At 38.6% G+C, this 14,622-nt stretch overlaps 1 protein-coding gene across 1 annotated transcript in view; it reads left to right on the top strand.

Annotated features, from left to right (window-relative positions):
- Positions 1 to 1,979: 1,979 nt before the first annotated feature.
- Positions 1,980 to 14,622, top strand: part of LOC130356679 (rho GTPase-activating protein 7-like) — a 197,415-nt gene continuing 184,772 nt past the window's right edge. Inside the window, exon 1 of the mRNA XM_056558531.1 lies at positions 1,980 to 2,250. Within this exon, the coding sequence (XP_056414506.1) occupies positions 2,121 to 2,250 (130 nt within the window). The 5' untranslated portion in view covers positions 1,980 to 2,120. The remainder of the gene's footprint in view (positions 2,251 to 14,622) is intronic.

The following is a 14,622-nucleotide window of genomic DNA, read 5'->3' as shown; positions in this document are numbered from 1 at the left end:
TCTCCAGTAGACATGGAGTCCACATGGACAGGTAACAGGGATGCCAAGTTACAACTCAGAAAAACGGATACAACAGGATTTAATTATAGAACACTGTTCACACTAAACACAAGACAGGAATAATCAAAATCACTTCAGAACACCTCCAGTAGATGCAGGAATTACAATACCCTCTGAGTCCCCATGGAAAGATAACAGGGATGCCTTCACACTGAACACACAAACTGGACACTCCACTCCACTTAAGGTGTAGCCATTAATAATAAATACAAATAGACTACTGGCCAGCGGCACACTCCACAGTGTGGACAGAAGCTGACCCAGTAGGAAAACAGAAATATAAAACACAGAACTTCATATAAATGGATACAAGAGAAAACTCAGTGTGAACAGACACATAGCAAAAAGAACATACAAATCCTAAAACCGACTAAACAAACACAGCTTAAAATCAAAGACCATGAAATAACATTGTCTAAAACCAGAAAATACAAAGTGCATGCTATAACAGAGATAGTAGATTAAAAGCTCAAACAAAGAGTGTTTCACCAAGAGCTCCATGCAGCATGTCCAGCATCTTAGCAAATCAGGATATAATGAAGTATCACGAGCCCAGAGGCTAGGCTGAGCTGATCCTTATCTAGACACACCCTAGGAGCAATTGGCTAGCAAGCCAAAGGCTATTAACTTTTCTCTGACCAGGGAACATAAAATTGTTCACACACAACCAAACCAATAGCTGTGTGTGAACACAGGCCAATACAGACATGACACATGATCCCAGTTTACTTTGGCAACTTCCTCCCACGCAGCCATGCTACAACGTGCAGAGGTAAACCTATATCTGACCCTTTAGGACCCCCTATAAATGTATGGTGCATTGACTGGGATCTTTTGTGGCCACCCTTTCCTCCCATATGATTTCTTGTCATACAGTGTTTAAATAATAGTACCAGAAGATGGACATAACGTACTTGTACAAAATGCCTAAACAACTATCTTATACAGTATCTGCCAAAATAATGCTTCCAAGAGAGCAACGTTTAAGTAAATGCCTGCCACCATAAAAAGACAATATAATATCTATATAATTAACACACACACACATATATATATATATATATATATATATATATATATACACATGTGTATTAAGTGCGAATATTTGTGGGGTCACAAATCCTGGCTTCTGAGATGTTCTCTTTAGAGGGGCATCTGATAACATGTAAATAATGATATTTGGGGAGATTTATCAAAACCAGTGTAAAGGAAGAGTGGTGCAGTTACCCATGGCAACCAATTAGATCGCTTCTTTCATTTTTCACAGGGCTCTTTGAAAAAGAAATAAGCAATCTCATTGGTTGCTATGGGCAACTCAGCAACTTTTTCTCTGGACAGTTTTTGACAAATCTCCCCCATTATGTATACTTTGCAGGTACATCGGTAGTGTACAGGGACACTGTACCTGTGATAGACATGGGTCAACAGTAACACAGAAGTTCCTACTTAAGTTCATCTGGGCCATTTTCTCTAGTCAAGGAAAATCCAGCAGTGCATCTCCCCCTCCATTTGCAAAATTCACATAAGGGGGATGGGAAACCAGACAAAGGTCGCACCATCCTTTTCTACAACAAGGGATCTGATTTGTGGGAGTTTTGCTAACGGGCCCCTTCTCCTCTGTTAAGCCCTCCTGAGTGGTTTACATTAGTCATGGGGATGAAAGGGGCCACAGTGTAGGATCCTGGTAATAACAGAATAGCATGCTGTATCTGCTATGCATTGGAAATGTTCAGTTGTAGGAAGTAATTGTAATTTTCTGCAGATTGGTTTTATTAAAGTAAACACTGTGATAAACTACGATACGATGCACAGACTGGTAAACTTGCATTGTATACCAGTTTATCCTCCTCTGTAAAGTATTCCAGATATACTTATAGTGCCAAAGCTGGCAGCTTGTCAACATCTTGCCTGCAGTATGAGCTATCCTGTGTCTGCAGTGAAGACTGCATTGCCTGATTTCTGAAGGCTAACACTGTCTATGAAGAGCTGGAGCTGAATATTAACACCTTGTTCTGCTGCTGTGACCAAGAGGTGTCCAGCAAATACTTTGACAGAGACCAATGCAGCTTTTTGGTGGTTTACATAAAATGGAAAGACCATTGAGGAGATCATTGAGTGACCATATTAGAAATTCTACTGCTAAGGCTCTGGATGTTATCTGGAAAAATGCGAGGGAGAAGCGTCTGGCAGGTGAGGAGATTTAAAGGCCATTTAAGCATGAGACATTTGATGTCAATATAATCTGTTAAGTATTTCCAGTATAGTTAATCCCCATACCCATGGTAAAGGTGTCTTACTAGATTCAGCCATGGCAGCGATGGGATTTTTATGGCATAATAAGTGGTTAGTATATATAAGTACTCTTATCTCAGTCATATTTTGAAGTGCTGTAGAAAAGCTTACTGTACTGTACCCTGCTGAGGAGAATACTGCAGAGATTTACAGCCTGCGCTTGCAATAAACCTGTTCTGTTTTATTGCCAAGGAGTGTGTCAGTTGGCATATGTGAGCTATGTAGTGAGAATTTGATGGCATTTCCTCTGGCAGCTACATCGTGATTTCAATTCCAGGGCACTGTTGACTTTTGCCAGAGCCAGTCTTTTAATAGTTTATTTAAATCTATGACCTCAACATCTACAGAATGTGGGGCAACTAGGAAGAACCGAGAGAACGCAGGATGAGGAGTGAAATATCACACATCCATCTCATTAGAAATTCTGATTTGCCATCTTGTCTTTCTCTATTATTGGACATTGTCATTACAGTGACTTTAGATGTGTGCTATTTATTCATTGCTAAAATAATTTTTTTGACTTTTTCTTTAATTGAAGGGGACAGAAGTTATAATTCCTAATATTTGTTTTTTAATAGGTGGTACCATGCAAGTTACCGATATGTTATTATACAATTATGATTGATGATAGGTGCAGTCAGGGTATGTTCACACTGAGCTTTTTGAAGAAGATGTTGGAGCGTAAAATTTCAGAAAATTCTGTTAAAAAAAAATCAACATCTGAATTCCACGTGTTTTTTCCTATTCATATAAAAAAAAAACTTTAGACGTGTCAGGCAGGCTGGTCAAAAGTTTAGATCTCTTTGGGTCTCAATGCTGAGACCCTCTCAGATCTCTAGATACAGTCGAGTGAAGCACCAGGCAGAGCACTTCGATCCATGACTTGGGTACTCAGTCTGTGATTGCAGGAGTCAGGCTCCATAGACTTACAAAGAAGCCTGTCTCCTGCAATCAGAATGATGGAGGGCTGAGCCAGATAGTGAGTGCTGAGCCAGAGAGTGAAGCACTCTGCATGGTGCTTAACCAGCTACAGTATATTTAGAGATAAGAAAGCACTGAGACACTAACCGATCCAAACGTTTGACTTGTGTCTGCATCAGAAATTTTAATAACTAATAGTTTAACTTTTAAGTTTATGCATTATTTTTACACATATTTGATTTAATTAATTAAAAACCACATCAAGAATTGACATTATTAATTCCCTATTGAAGTCAATGTGAAATGTATTGCATACAGATTTTGATGTGGAATGCATATCAAAGTCCACATGTAAACCACATCAGAAAATCTCTGTGTGAACATATCTTTGGGGCTGCTCATCTCATGTTGCTGTTACATGTTGTTGAGATACCATAAAAAAAGTTTTCTCTAATAAAATTTGCAAATAAAGCAAAGATTTGTATAAAATAGACCAAGTGTAGTCACAAGTAGGCTACATCAGGTCTGTTAATCTCTAGGGCTATCCCTATGCTTGTCTCAGTATACAGTCATAGCTGTTAATGTTGTCACCCCTGAAATTTTTCTAGAAATTGAAGTATTTCTCACAGAAAAGTATTGCAGTAACACATGTTTTGCTATTCACATGTTTATTCCCTTTGTGTGTGTTGGAACTAAATCAAAAAAGGGAGGAAAAAAAGCTAATTGGACATAATGTTACACCAAATTCCAAAAATGGGCTGGACAAAATTATTGGCACCCTTAACTTGGTGGCGCACCCTTTGGAAAAAATAACTGAAATCAGTCGCTTCCTATAACCATCAATAAGCTTCTTACACCTCTCAGCCAGAATGTTGGACCACTCTTCCTTTGCAAACTGCTCCAGGTCTCTCTTATTGGAAGGCACTTTTTCCCAACAGAAATCTTAAGATCTCTTCACAGGTGTTCAATGGGATTTAGATCTGGACTCATTGCTGGCCACTTCAGAACTATCCAGCGCTTTGTTGCCATTCATTTCTGGGTGCCATTGTACTGCTGGAAGACCCAAGATCTCAGATGCAAACCCAGCTTTCTGACACTGGACTGTACAGTGCGAGCCAAAATACGTTGGTAATCTTCAGATTTCATGGTGCTTTGCACACATTCAAGGCACCCGGTGCCAGAGGCAGCAAAACATCCCCAAAACATCATTGAACCTCCACCATATTTCACTGTAGGTACTGTGTTATTTTCTTTGAAGGCCTCATTCCATTTTTGGTAAACAGTAGAATGATGTGCTTTACCAAAAAGCTTCATCTTGATCTCATTTGTCCACAAGACGTTTTCCCAGAAGTATTTTGGCTTACTCAAATTCATTTAGGCAAAATGTAGTCTTGATTTTTTATATCTCTGCATCAGCAGTGGGGTCCTCCTGGGTATCCTGCCATAGCGTTTCATTTCATTTAAATGTTGATGGATAGTTCACGCTGACACTAATGCTCCCTGAGCCTGCAGGACAGCTTGAATATCTTTGGAACTTGTTTGTGGCTGCTTATCCACCATCCGGACTATCCTGCATTGACACCTTTCATCAAATTTTCTCTTCCGTCCACGCCCAGGGAGGTTTGCTACAGTGCCATGGGTTCCAAACTTCTTGATAATGTTGCACACTGTGGACAAAGGCAACTCTAGATCTCTGGAGATGGACTTGTAACCTTTTATATTGTTGATATTTTTCCACAATTTTGGTTCCCAAGTCCTCAGACAGTTCTCTTCTTCTCTTTCTGTTTTCCATGTTAGTGTGGCACATACACACAATGCAAAGACTAAGTTAACTTCTATCCTTTTTATCTGCTTTCATGTGTATTTTTTTTATATTGCCCACACCTGTTACTTGCCCCTGGTAAGTTTAAAGGAGCATCACATGCTTGAAACAATCACATTTTTCCACAATTTTGAAAGGGCACCAATAATTTTGTCCAGACCATTTTTGGGGTTTGGTGTGACATTATGTCCAATTAGCTTTTTTTCCTCCCTTTTTGGTTTAGTTCCAATACACACAAAAGGGAATAAACATGTGTATAGCAAAACGTGTTACTGCAATCCTTTTCTGTGAGAAATAGTAAATTTTCTAGAAAAATTTCAGGGGTGCCAACATTTACGGCCATGACTGTCTATTGATTGCCTTTTTGATGGCATCCTCAAGTATATAATATATAATGTAATATGAACAGCTTCTAACACCAATTTACCCTACCTCCCAGCATACTTTACTGTCACTGGAAAACAGCTAGTACCCAAACTACACCTGACTCCAATAGTGTTGAACGTGAATATACAAAATGCGATTTTTTACAGTGAATATCGGCACTTTTTGCGAATATCTAGAATATAGTGCTATATATTCGTAATGACGAACATTCTTATTTTTTTTTCCCAGTACACATCACAACAATGATGTGTACTGTGTAAAAAATAAAATAAAAGTGATCATCCCTCCCTTCTTCCAGCTTGTGGTCCAAAGAAGGCTCCAATATTATTTACTGTGTGAGTCAGTGTGGACCGCGAATATTTTGTATGTGCGAATATGCAAATATTTGCAAATAACAGCACTTCCAGAGGACACTGATCCCTCCCTTCCTTTAGCTTGTGGGCTAATGAGAAGGATGCAAATACAGTTGTCAGAGCTTAGCAACATCCCTAGCAACCAATAGGAAAATTGCCCACCCCTTTACTATATAAGATTCTTCCCAGCAGCGTTTTTTTGAAGTTTCATGTGGTTGTTAGAGGAGATTGAACACTGTCTGTGCTGTGCTTTTTTAAAAGCAAATCAAATTATATAGTGAATTGATAGCTAGTGTTAAATAGGGTAGGTTAGTTTAGCAGATAGGTTCTAGTGTAGGGTATAGTGTTAGTTGAAAGATATAATCACACATGTGCACTAAACAAATTTCATAACAATGAAATTAGCTGAGCAGTCTCTTAGTTGCATAAGAGTTAACTCAAAGGAACATACTCTAGCCTAGGCTAAAGCAAAATACTTACACCCATCAAAAATCTGTTTAAAAAACTGCATGCAGGATTCTAGCCCAAGGTTTAAAAAAAAGGTTAGTTTCATATGCTTATTTTAACAGGTTGATTCCCTTTCTTCTGTATTTTGCTAAACAATACTTCTTCCTCCTTGTATGTTTCAGACTGCTCCCATTTTATGTATTATTTAAGCATGTCGGTAGGCTTTTAGCATATGACATTGGGCCCATATTTCATCAAAATATTAGTATTTTTTACTATATACATGGTGTCAGTTGTTCCAAGGTAATTTACAGAATTCATGACAGTTTTCATTAAGATAACCTTTGTCCAGTTCGGCTTTGTTAGAGGGCACTTCTTATGTAAGCTCCATTACTCACTGCCATTTATGTTACCATTTTCTTTTATGAGTTTTTATGTTGATGGGTGATATTTCAAAAAACTGTAAATCTAAAGTAAAATACAAATTCAAGATTTAAATTCTAAAATCAATTAAACTGACCTGTTTGTAAATCTAGTGTGGATGAATGTCTTTGCTCACGTGACTATAGACTAGGAAATATGTGTAGGAGTATAGGGATAAAGTATAGACATTGCTATTTAGTTAAAACTGTTTGCCTACTCTCAATGGAATTCCTGGCTGTCAGCATCCCACACAGAAAAAGGGAATGGCTAATAACACTGGATTCTGCACCATTACAATACACATAATGGGGATTAAAGGAATATTATTTGTTTTCTTAATGCATTCTTAATAGAAGTTACCCTGATTTTAAAGTACTGTTTTATAATAGTGATTCCAAATGAATCTCTGCCAAGGTAAAGCTTCGTCTATTTGTAGCAATGGACTGGAAAATTGTTGCAGTAGAGGTGGCTGCTATAAAGTTTTTGCCTTTTCTTCTCATGAAAGAGTGTTTATTAGATGTCATGATATATATGAGAACTACACCAACTTATATTGTTAAATTCATAATTTTCAACATACTTAAACAAAAGCCTGTGCAAAAAGTGGTATTCAAAAATTTGTGCACAAGCATAGGGACCTCAGACTGGTGGCCGAACATCAAGATCTGCTGGATACCAGTGTAAATTCCATCTGTTGCTTTTTAATAAAGTATCACGTTAAAAAGGAGACCAAGTGGTCCTTTTTAGGCCAACAGGAATAAACAAAAACAAATCTTATTGGATCCATCAAACAACAAAAGCTGAAATTTCTGCAAACAAGTTTTTTCCTGCAAAATTTGTGTATATTTCTAACAAATAGGACATTACCATTCATGCTATGTGCCAGTCCCTCGAAGAAGCAATATCTGCAGTGAAACATATTTGAGAGATGTTTATTTGTATCCATTTACTTTATTTTAGAAGTGTAATAGTAGTGTGGTTGAGGAATCTAGATACCAACACACAAATACAAACGAAGTGTGTGCATAGCACCAATAAGACAAAATAAGAATAACTACTATGTAGAATAGTTTTTAATTCATGGTTTCTATTGTTATCCCCCATTTATATACTCTAAGAAGAAAACAATAAAGCATATATTTTAGTGTACACTTGTTATGAAGTGTTGAGATGCAAAATTGGTTAAATGGCCCTTTGGGTTAATAAGTTGTTTCAGTGCAATTGATTTTCCTTCCTAAGTGAATTTTGACCCTAGAACTATGATTTGCTGTTATATATCATATTGTAAAGGGGTATTCATGTGAGGAAAAAAAATAGCGCTGAGATTTTGAGAACAGGCCCTGGAGATGCCAGAGATAGCTGTGCACTGTACTTGGCTATATCTAGCAGGTCCATTAAGAATGAATGGAGCCGCTTGATACACTTGCCAACCTGCCGTTCCATTCAGCCAGAAGAATCAGGGCCTATTTTCAAGATCACCGGGGGTCCTAAAAGTCAGACCCCTGCAATGACCTATCTCCTATTCTGTGGAAAGTGGATACGTTTTATGTTTCTTGAATACCCTTTAATTACCATGAAAATTGTGATCTCCACACAATATCTCATTACATCTTCTAATATAAATTAAACAATAGTATTTTTGTGATAAAAAAAATAGTTATCTGTTTTAGAAAATGTTTAAAATACATTATAAAGGAATTCCAAGTTAATAGAGGGGTTCCCTTTCCGAATCCTCATCTACTAGCCAAAGCAAGCAAAGCTTCTGTCATTATGGAGAACCAGGACAGTCTGTAATAACTGTTTTATGACTGTTTTATTTGCCCTATGGTGATCCTGGAGACAAGCTGAACACTGCTGGGTTCCTTAGCACATTACAGGAGATCAGCAGCCAGCAGTTGGACACCATGTGATCAATTTATCGCTCGGAGGACCCTCCTAACAAAAAGGTCCGAAGCAGACAAGCCCTTTAATAGTTGTCAATAAAAGCCAATTTTATCAATGCCAAGAAAAAGCAATAAACTCCTATGGACATAACTCATTGGCGTAGAATTCCTTTTTATCGCTAACATCTGGATTGTTGTGAGAAAGATAAATATTAAACTATTTTTAAAGCAAGACATTGTTCCTCACTACACGATTGCCTTCTCATATAGAGTAAATATATATCTAGGGAGAGCAAATTGTTTTGAAGTTCCCATGTAAGCTCCAGCAGATGTGAGCGATTATAACCCTATACTGCACCTTCAGCACTACGTCTCTTGGCTTGCTCGAGCGTTAGTATAAACAGATGCATCTTGTTCGTGTTTGACTGGCTGAAGGATTCTGCACTGCACACAAGCAACACTTATCTCCCACGGGATTTTCTTTTTCTTCAAGCTATGCACTTAGCAAGTGGGCTCTTAGGCTTCTTCTCCCCTATGCTTTTGGGTCACATTGTTTAGAATGCTGTTCTTTTTATTTTATTTTTAAAGGTTATTAAAGCTGTAATACGACTATCTTTATTTGGAATGTTTCATTACATCAGGCCTGTGTTGATGAATTCCAGATGCTTTGACTTACTGTCTACCATTAAATAGTTTCTAGTACTGCGAGTGGATGACTTAGTTTCATCTACATAGGCTGAAAGCAAGATGATGGAGATGTTCCCTGCTCCTTGTTGTATACTGTATGGGACAGTTTACATCCTCAGGGGCTATGGGTGCAAAGGTAACAGTTGCAACCAGGTCTTGCTGCCTGACAGAGCTAGAAAACAAAAGAACAGGATGCGCTCCGTGGTGTATTACCCTCAGTGTATGGTAACACTCAAAGTGGATTGCACTTACCGCAAGCGGTTGTAATATGATCCAAGTACAACTATGGGGTAACATATAGCAAAAGATAGGATCTCTGCAGCCATTCCATGCTAGATGAACAGCATCAAACAGCGGACATACCTCTGGGACCAGAGTGGGATGAACAGGCGCTGAGACTAGGTAAGTTACTGAATAGCTTTATTTACCAACAATGCAATGTGTTTCGCATTCTGGGCCGCTTCCTCAGGAATTACCTGAGGAAGCGGCCCACCCCGCGAAACACGTTGCATTGTGGGTAAATAAATCTATTCAGTAACTTACCTAGTCTCAGCACCTGTTCATCCCACACTGGTCCCGGTGGTATGTCTGCTGTTTGCTGCCTGACAGGCAGGAAGGTCCCTGGATTTGAAGACATCTATGGAGGTGAGCTGATCCCGTTTCTTTATATAACTAGGGAGGCCCCTTTGTCAGATAAGATGATGATTATAATATTTAAAAAAATGATTATATATAAAAAATAAAAAATAAAAGCAGTACAACAATAAATGTATAGATGCAATGGGGCACACCTCACCAGACCTGGTCCCAGTCCGTATAGTCAATAAAAGATGCAATTTAAAGACAGCACTCCAAAATTAAGTGATCCTGTTTATTACACAAAGCAATGCAATGGTTCACCTCAACAGACCTGCTGGGAATGATGGCTTAAAATTGCATTCTTTTTTTTACAGCTGAGCCTTCTGTTACATATCCTGCACTGGGCCCATGAGCACACCCAGGAAGTTAAATCACGTCAATCTTAAATAGTCTTGTTACCCCTGACGCTACCAATCAGGCATGATAGTCAAACCTTGTAACAGTCTCAGTAAACATGCACCGATCTACAAGATCAGCACTTGTATACAGCGTGTGTCCGGCCATGTAATAGAGCCTTTACAAGTCAGAAAATCACTTTGCTGTGCTGTGACATCTTTAGTCCCCAATGCCTGTAGCGACCCTGCAAATTCAAAGCACATCATCGAATATTATTATTACGGTAGCACAAAAATAAAGACTATGGTATACCAACAATACAATTTCCCTGACAATTTTTATACCTAAAACTTTAAACATAATAATCTCAAAGATAAAGAGAATCTATTTCATACGTCCATTATTTGGTGGAAAAAAGGAGAAAAGTTAGATACTGGCCTAAGATGTCTGTATTGTCTTCCAAGAGGAAAGTTGCTCAGTTTCAAAATAGAAAGATTCATGAAGATTTTTTTGTAGCACCCCATTGTTATTGATCAAACACGGATGTGCAGGAGACAAAAAGCTAATGCAAGATAGTAAATTTGTAATTATTATTATTTTTATTAATTCCAATGCCGCTCCCAAACCAATACCATTATATGCTTTCTCCTATGTCTCAACTCTATAAAGGGCCTTCTAGCTATCTACTACAAACAGAAATCCAATCGCAGATAGAAAGTATCCATACATAACTACATTTTACAGTGAATTATAAGACTTAGACCATGGTCAATGGGACAAGGCCATTTGTCAGGGGCGTAATTGTGGTTTAATATGTAACAATGTCATGTTGTGCAGCTTAGCTATGTGTTACATTGGCACTACAATGGTCAGTCTGTTCCTCAAGCAGAGCTCATTTGTTCTTCCACATGTAGCACATCCTGAATATCAAACATATTTTATTATGGCGCTACATGTCTGCAGATTCTGGAACACAGACCACACATTGGTTTATCTCTGGAACTAAACATCTTCTGCTTACTGGAACGGTTGCTTGTTATTCTCAACATATGTGTTATGATAGATTTACAGTATATACTCCTCACATTTTTGTAAATATCTTATTATATTTTTTAATGTGACAACACTGAGGAAATGACAGTCTACTGCAAATTAAAGTAGTGAGAGCATAACAGTGTCTAAGGTTGCGTCCCCTCAAAATAACTCAACACACAGCCATTAATGTCTAAACCGTGGTAACTAAAGTGAGAACACACCTAAGTGGAAATGTCTATATTGGGCCCAAATGGGGGAATTAATCAAAATATGTGCAGAACAAAGATTGACCAGTTGCCCGTAGCAACCAATCAGATTGCTTCTTGTATTTTTCAAAGGCCTTATTAAAAATGAAAGAAGCAATCTGATTGATTGCTATGGGCAACTGCTCCCCTTTTTCTCTGCACAGGTTTTGATGAACCTTCCCCAAAGTGTAAATATTTAGTGTGGCCACCATTATTTTCCAGCACTGTCTTAAGTCTCTTGGACATGGAGTTCACCAGAGCTTTACAGGTTGCCACTGGAGTCCTCTTCCACTCCTCCATGATGACATCACAGAGATGGTGAATGTTATAGACCTTGAGCTTCCCCACCTCCCATTTTAGGAAGCCCCACAGATGGTCAATAGGGTTAAGGTCTGGAGAAATGCTTGATCAGTCCATCACCTTTGCCCTTAGCTTCTTTAGCAAGGCAGTTGGCATATTGAAGGTGTGTTTTGGGTCATTATCATGTTGGAATACTGTCCTGTGGCAGAGTCCCTGAAAGGAAGTGGATCATGTTCTGCTTCAGTATGTCACAGTACATGTTGGCATTCATGGTTCTGTCAATGAACTGTAGCTTCCCAGTGCCAGCAGCCTCTTGCAGGCCCAGACCATGACACTCCCACCACCATGTTAGACTGTAGGCAAGACACACTTGTCTTTGTACTCCTCACCAGGTTGCTGCTACACATGCTTTACACCACATGGTGGAGCCATGCTTGTCTTCAGTAAACAGTTTGTAGGCTTTCTTGTGCTTCATCTTTAGAAGAGGCTTCCGTCAGGGATGACACCCATTCTGACCAATTTGATGAAGTGTGCGGCATAAGATCTGAGCACTGAAAGGCTGACACCCCCTCCCCCTCTTTAGCCTCTGCAACAATGCTTGCAGCATTCATACTTCTATTTCTTAAAGACAACCTTTTTATATGACGCTGAGCACATGCACTCAACTTTTTGGACAACCACGGGGAAGCCAGTTCTGAATGGAACCTGGTTTGTGAAACTGCAATATGGTCTTGCCCACCATGCTACAGCTCAGTTTCAGGTCCTTGGCATCTTCTTATAGCCTAGGCCATCTTTATGTAGAGCAACAATTCTTATTTTTCAGATCCACAGAGAATTATATTCCATGAGGTATCATTTTAAACTTCCAGTGATCAGCAATAGAGAGTGTTAGAGCAAGAATACCAAATTTAAGACACCTGCTTCTATTTACACCTAACGAGTCACATGACATTAGGGATGGAAAACGGCTAACTTGGACCCAACATTTCCACTTAGGGGTGTGCTCACTTTTGTTGCCAAGGTTTAGACATTAAAGGGGTACTCTGACCCTACATATCTTATCCCCTATCCAAAGCATAGGGGTTAAGATGTCTGATTGTGGGGGGGTCAAGTACATCAGCCCATTGACTTTGAATAGAGCAGAAGCACATATACTTGACCGTTAACCCACTCAAGCAAGGGGCACAGGACCCCCATTATCATTACCGGTGGGGGTCCCAGATGCTCTATGAATAGGTTGTAAGTGTAGATTTTACACCAACCCCTTTAGAATAGTTTCTAAGATGGCAAGATCCATGTCTCCAAATATAGGATTCAAACTAATGGTGAAAAAAGTGTCCTTGACAGCAGGTATTTGGGTTCCTAGGTAACCACGCAAGTCTAAAGTCTACCTGTAAAGGATCTTTGTAGGAGAGGTCTCTGACTTTATATGGATACCTAGGCATCCATATTGCTCTCCTGAATGTATCATGCACCAGCTACAAGCCTAATAAGTTAACAAGCCTTTAACCAATTACTTTTTTATTATTATAAATCCTAAATGAGAAAAATAAATAAATCAATAGCCAAGGTTTCTTGGAAGTGTTGCTTATAACCCTTGAAATACATTCTCCATCTTGTCAGATTTTGCCCCTGGCCTGAGATGCCTTATTACAATGCAGCTGAAATATGTTTACTGTGAAGAGAAGGTTTAACAATTTTGATGGAAAGTAATTTTAGATATAGTATTAACATGATGTTCCTTATATGATTTATAAAGATTAGAGCTCGGCCTGTGTGAGTACACCGAGGTATAAATAACACAGTGAAAGGAAGATAAGCTACAATTTCATTTCCCCCCAGACAGAACAATGTAGTCTTCATTTATTTGGAATGAGTGTAAGAACGTCTTGAAGAAGTTTCAGCCGCCCCTGTTTTCACATGTTCCCTCCACTTTCCTTAAGGTATTTTTCATCTCATTCTCTTTTGTTACATTTTGATTATGGTAATGATTTGCTTTTACAGCATACATCTGGCTACTGACACATTGTAACACCCTATGGGCATATTATTTTCTCTGTCAATTAGCTCTGAACAAAAATGGTAGCATGCCCAGCTCCACATTGCATATCTCTGCTAAAAGCTTCAATTTCATGCCTCCTAGGGTCAAATTCCAACTTCTCCTTTTTTGACAAGGCCTTTGTCTTGTTACACATCACGTTTGAATTGTGAATATAATAATATGATTTAACTATTCAAATGTATATTTAATAGTTACAGTGGCCGGCATTTATCATTGTAGTGTAAGTGAAGCATTTTCTACACCTTTTTTTTGTGTGCTGGTAATGTGTAGGAGCACCAAATTTATGAAATGTTAACAGAGCATTTGATACATTTTGTGCAGGTCACATTTTCTGAAATTTCTCTCTTCACATACACCATGAAGCTAAGCTAAGTCTGGACTCGTGTAGTTTTAGAGACTTTTCAGTGGCTTTACACCTTTTTTGCACCTTTTCACTAAAAGGCACAGTTTATAAAACCCTTCCATATCATGTGTATTGCCAAAATCAGTGGATTGCAACTCAAAATCAGCAGAAATGTGTAAACCAAAAGGGGCAAAAATGGTGCAAATAAACCCTGCTTGCGCCTTTTTTGCGCCTTTTCTATACACAAAAACCAGTCTAAAGACAATGATAAATGTCGGCCAATATGTTGGAAGGACAAATATGACAATCTCTAATTTGTTATTACCCTTAAAGGGGTTGTCCATCTCACTTTGTCAGTCTTCCGTCCAGCTCCTGCCTGTCTGCGAC

Source organism: Hyla sarda, chromosome 1, assembly GCF_029499605.1.
Source record: "Hyla sarda isolate aHylSar1 chromosome 1, aHylSar1.hap1, whole genome shotgun sequence".
NCBI lineage: Eukaryota > Metazoa > Chordata > Amphibia > Anura > Hylidae > Hyla > Hyla sarda.
The sequence above is the reverse complement of the archived record's forward strand: the minus strand, read 5'-3'. Positions and strand labels throughout refer to the sequence as shown.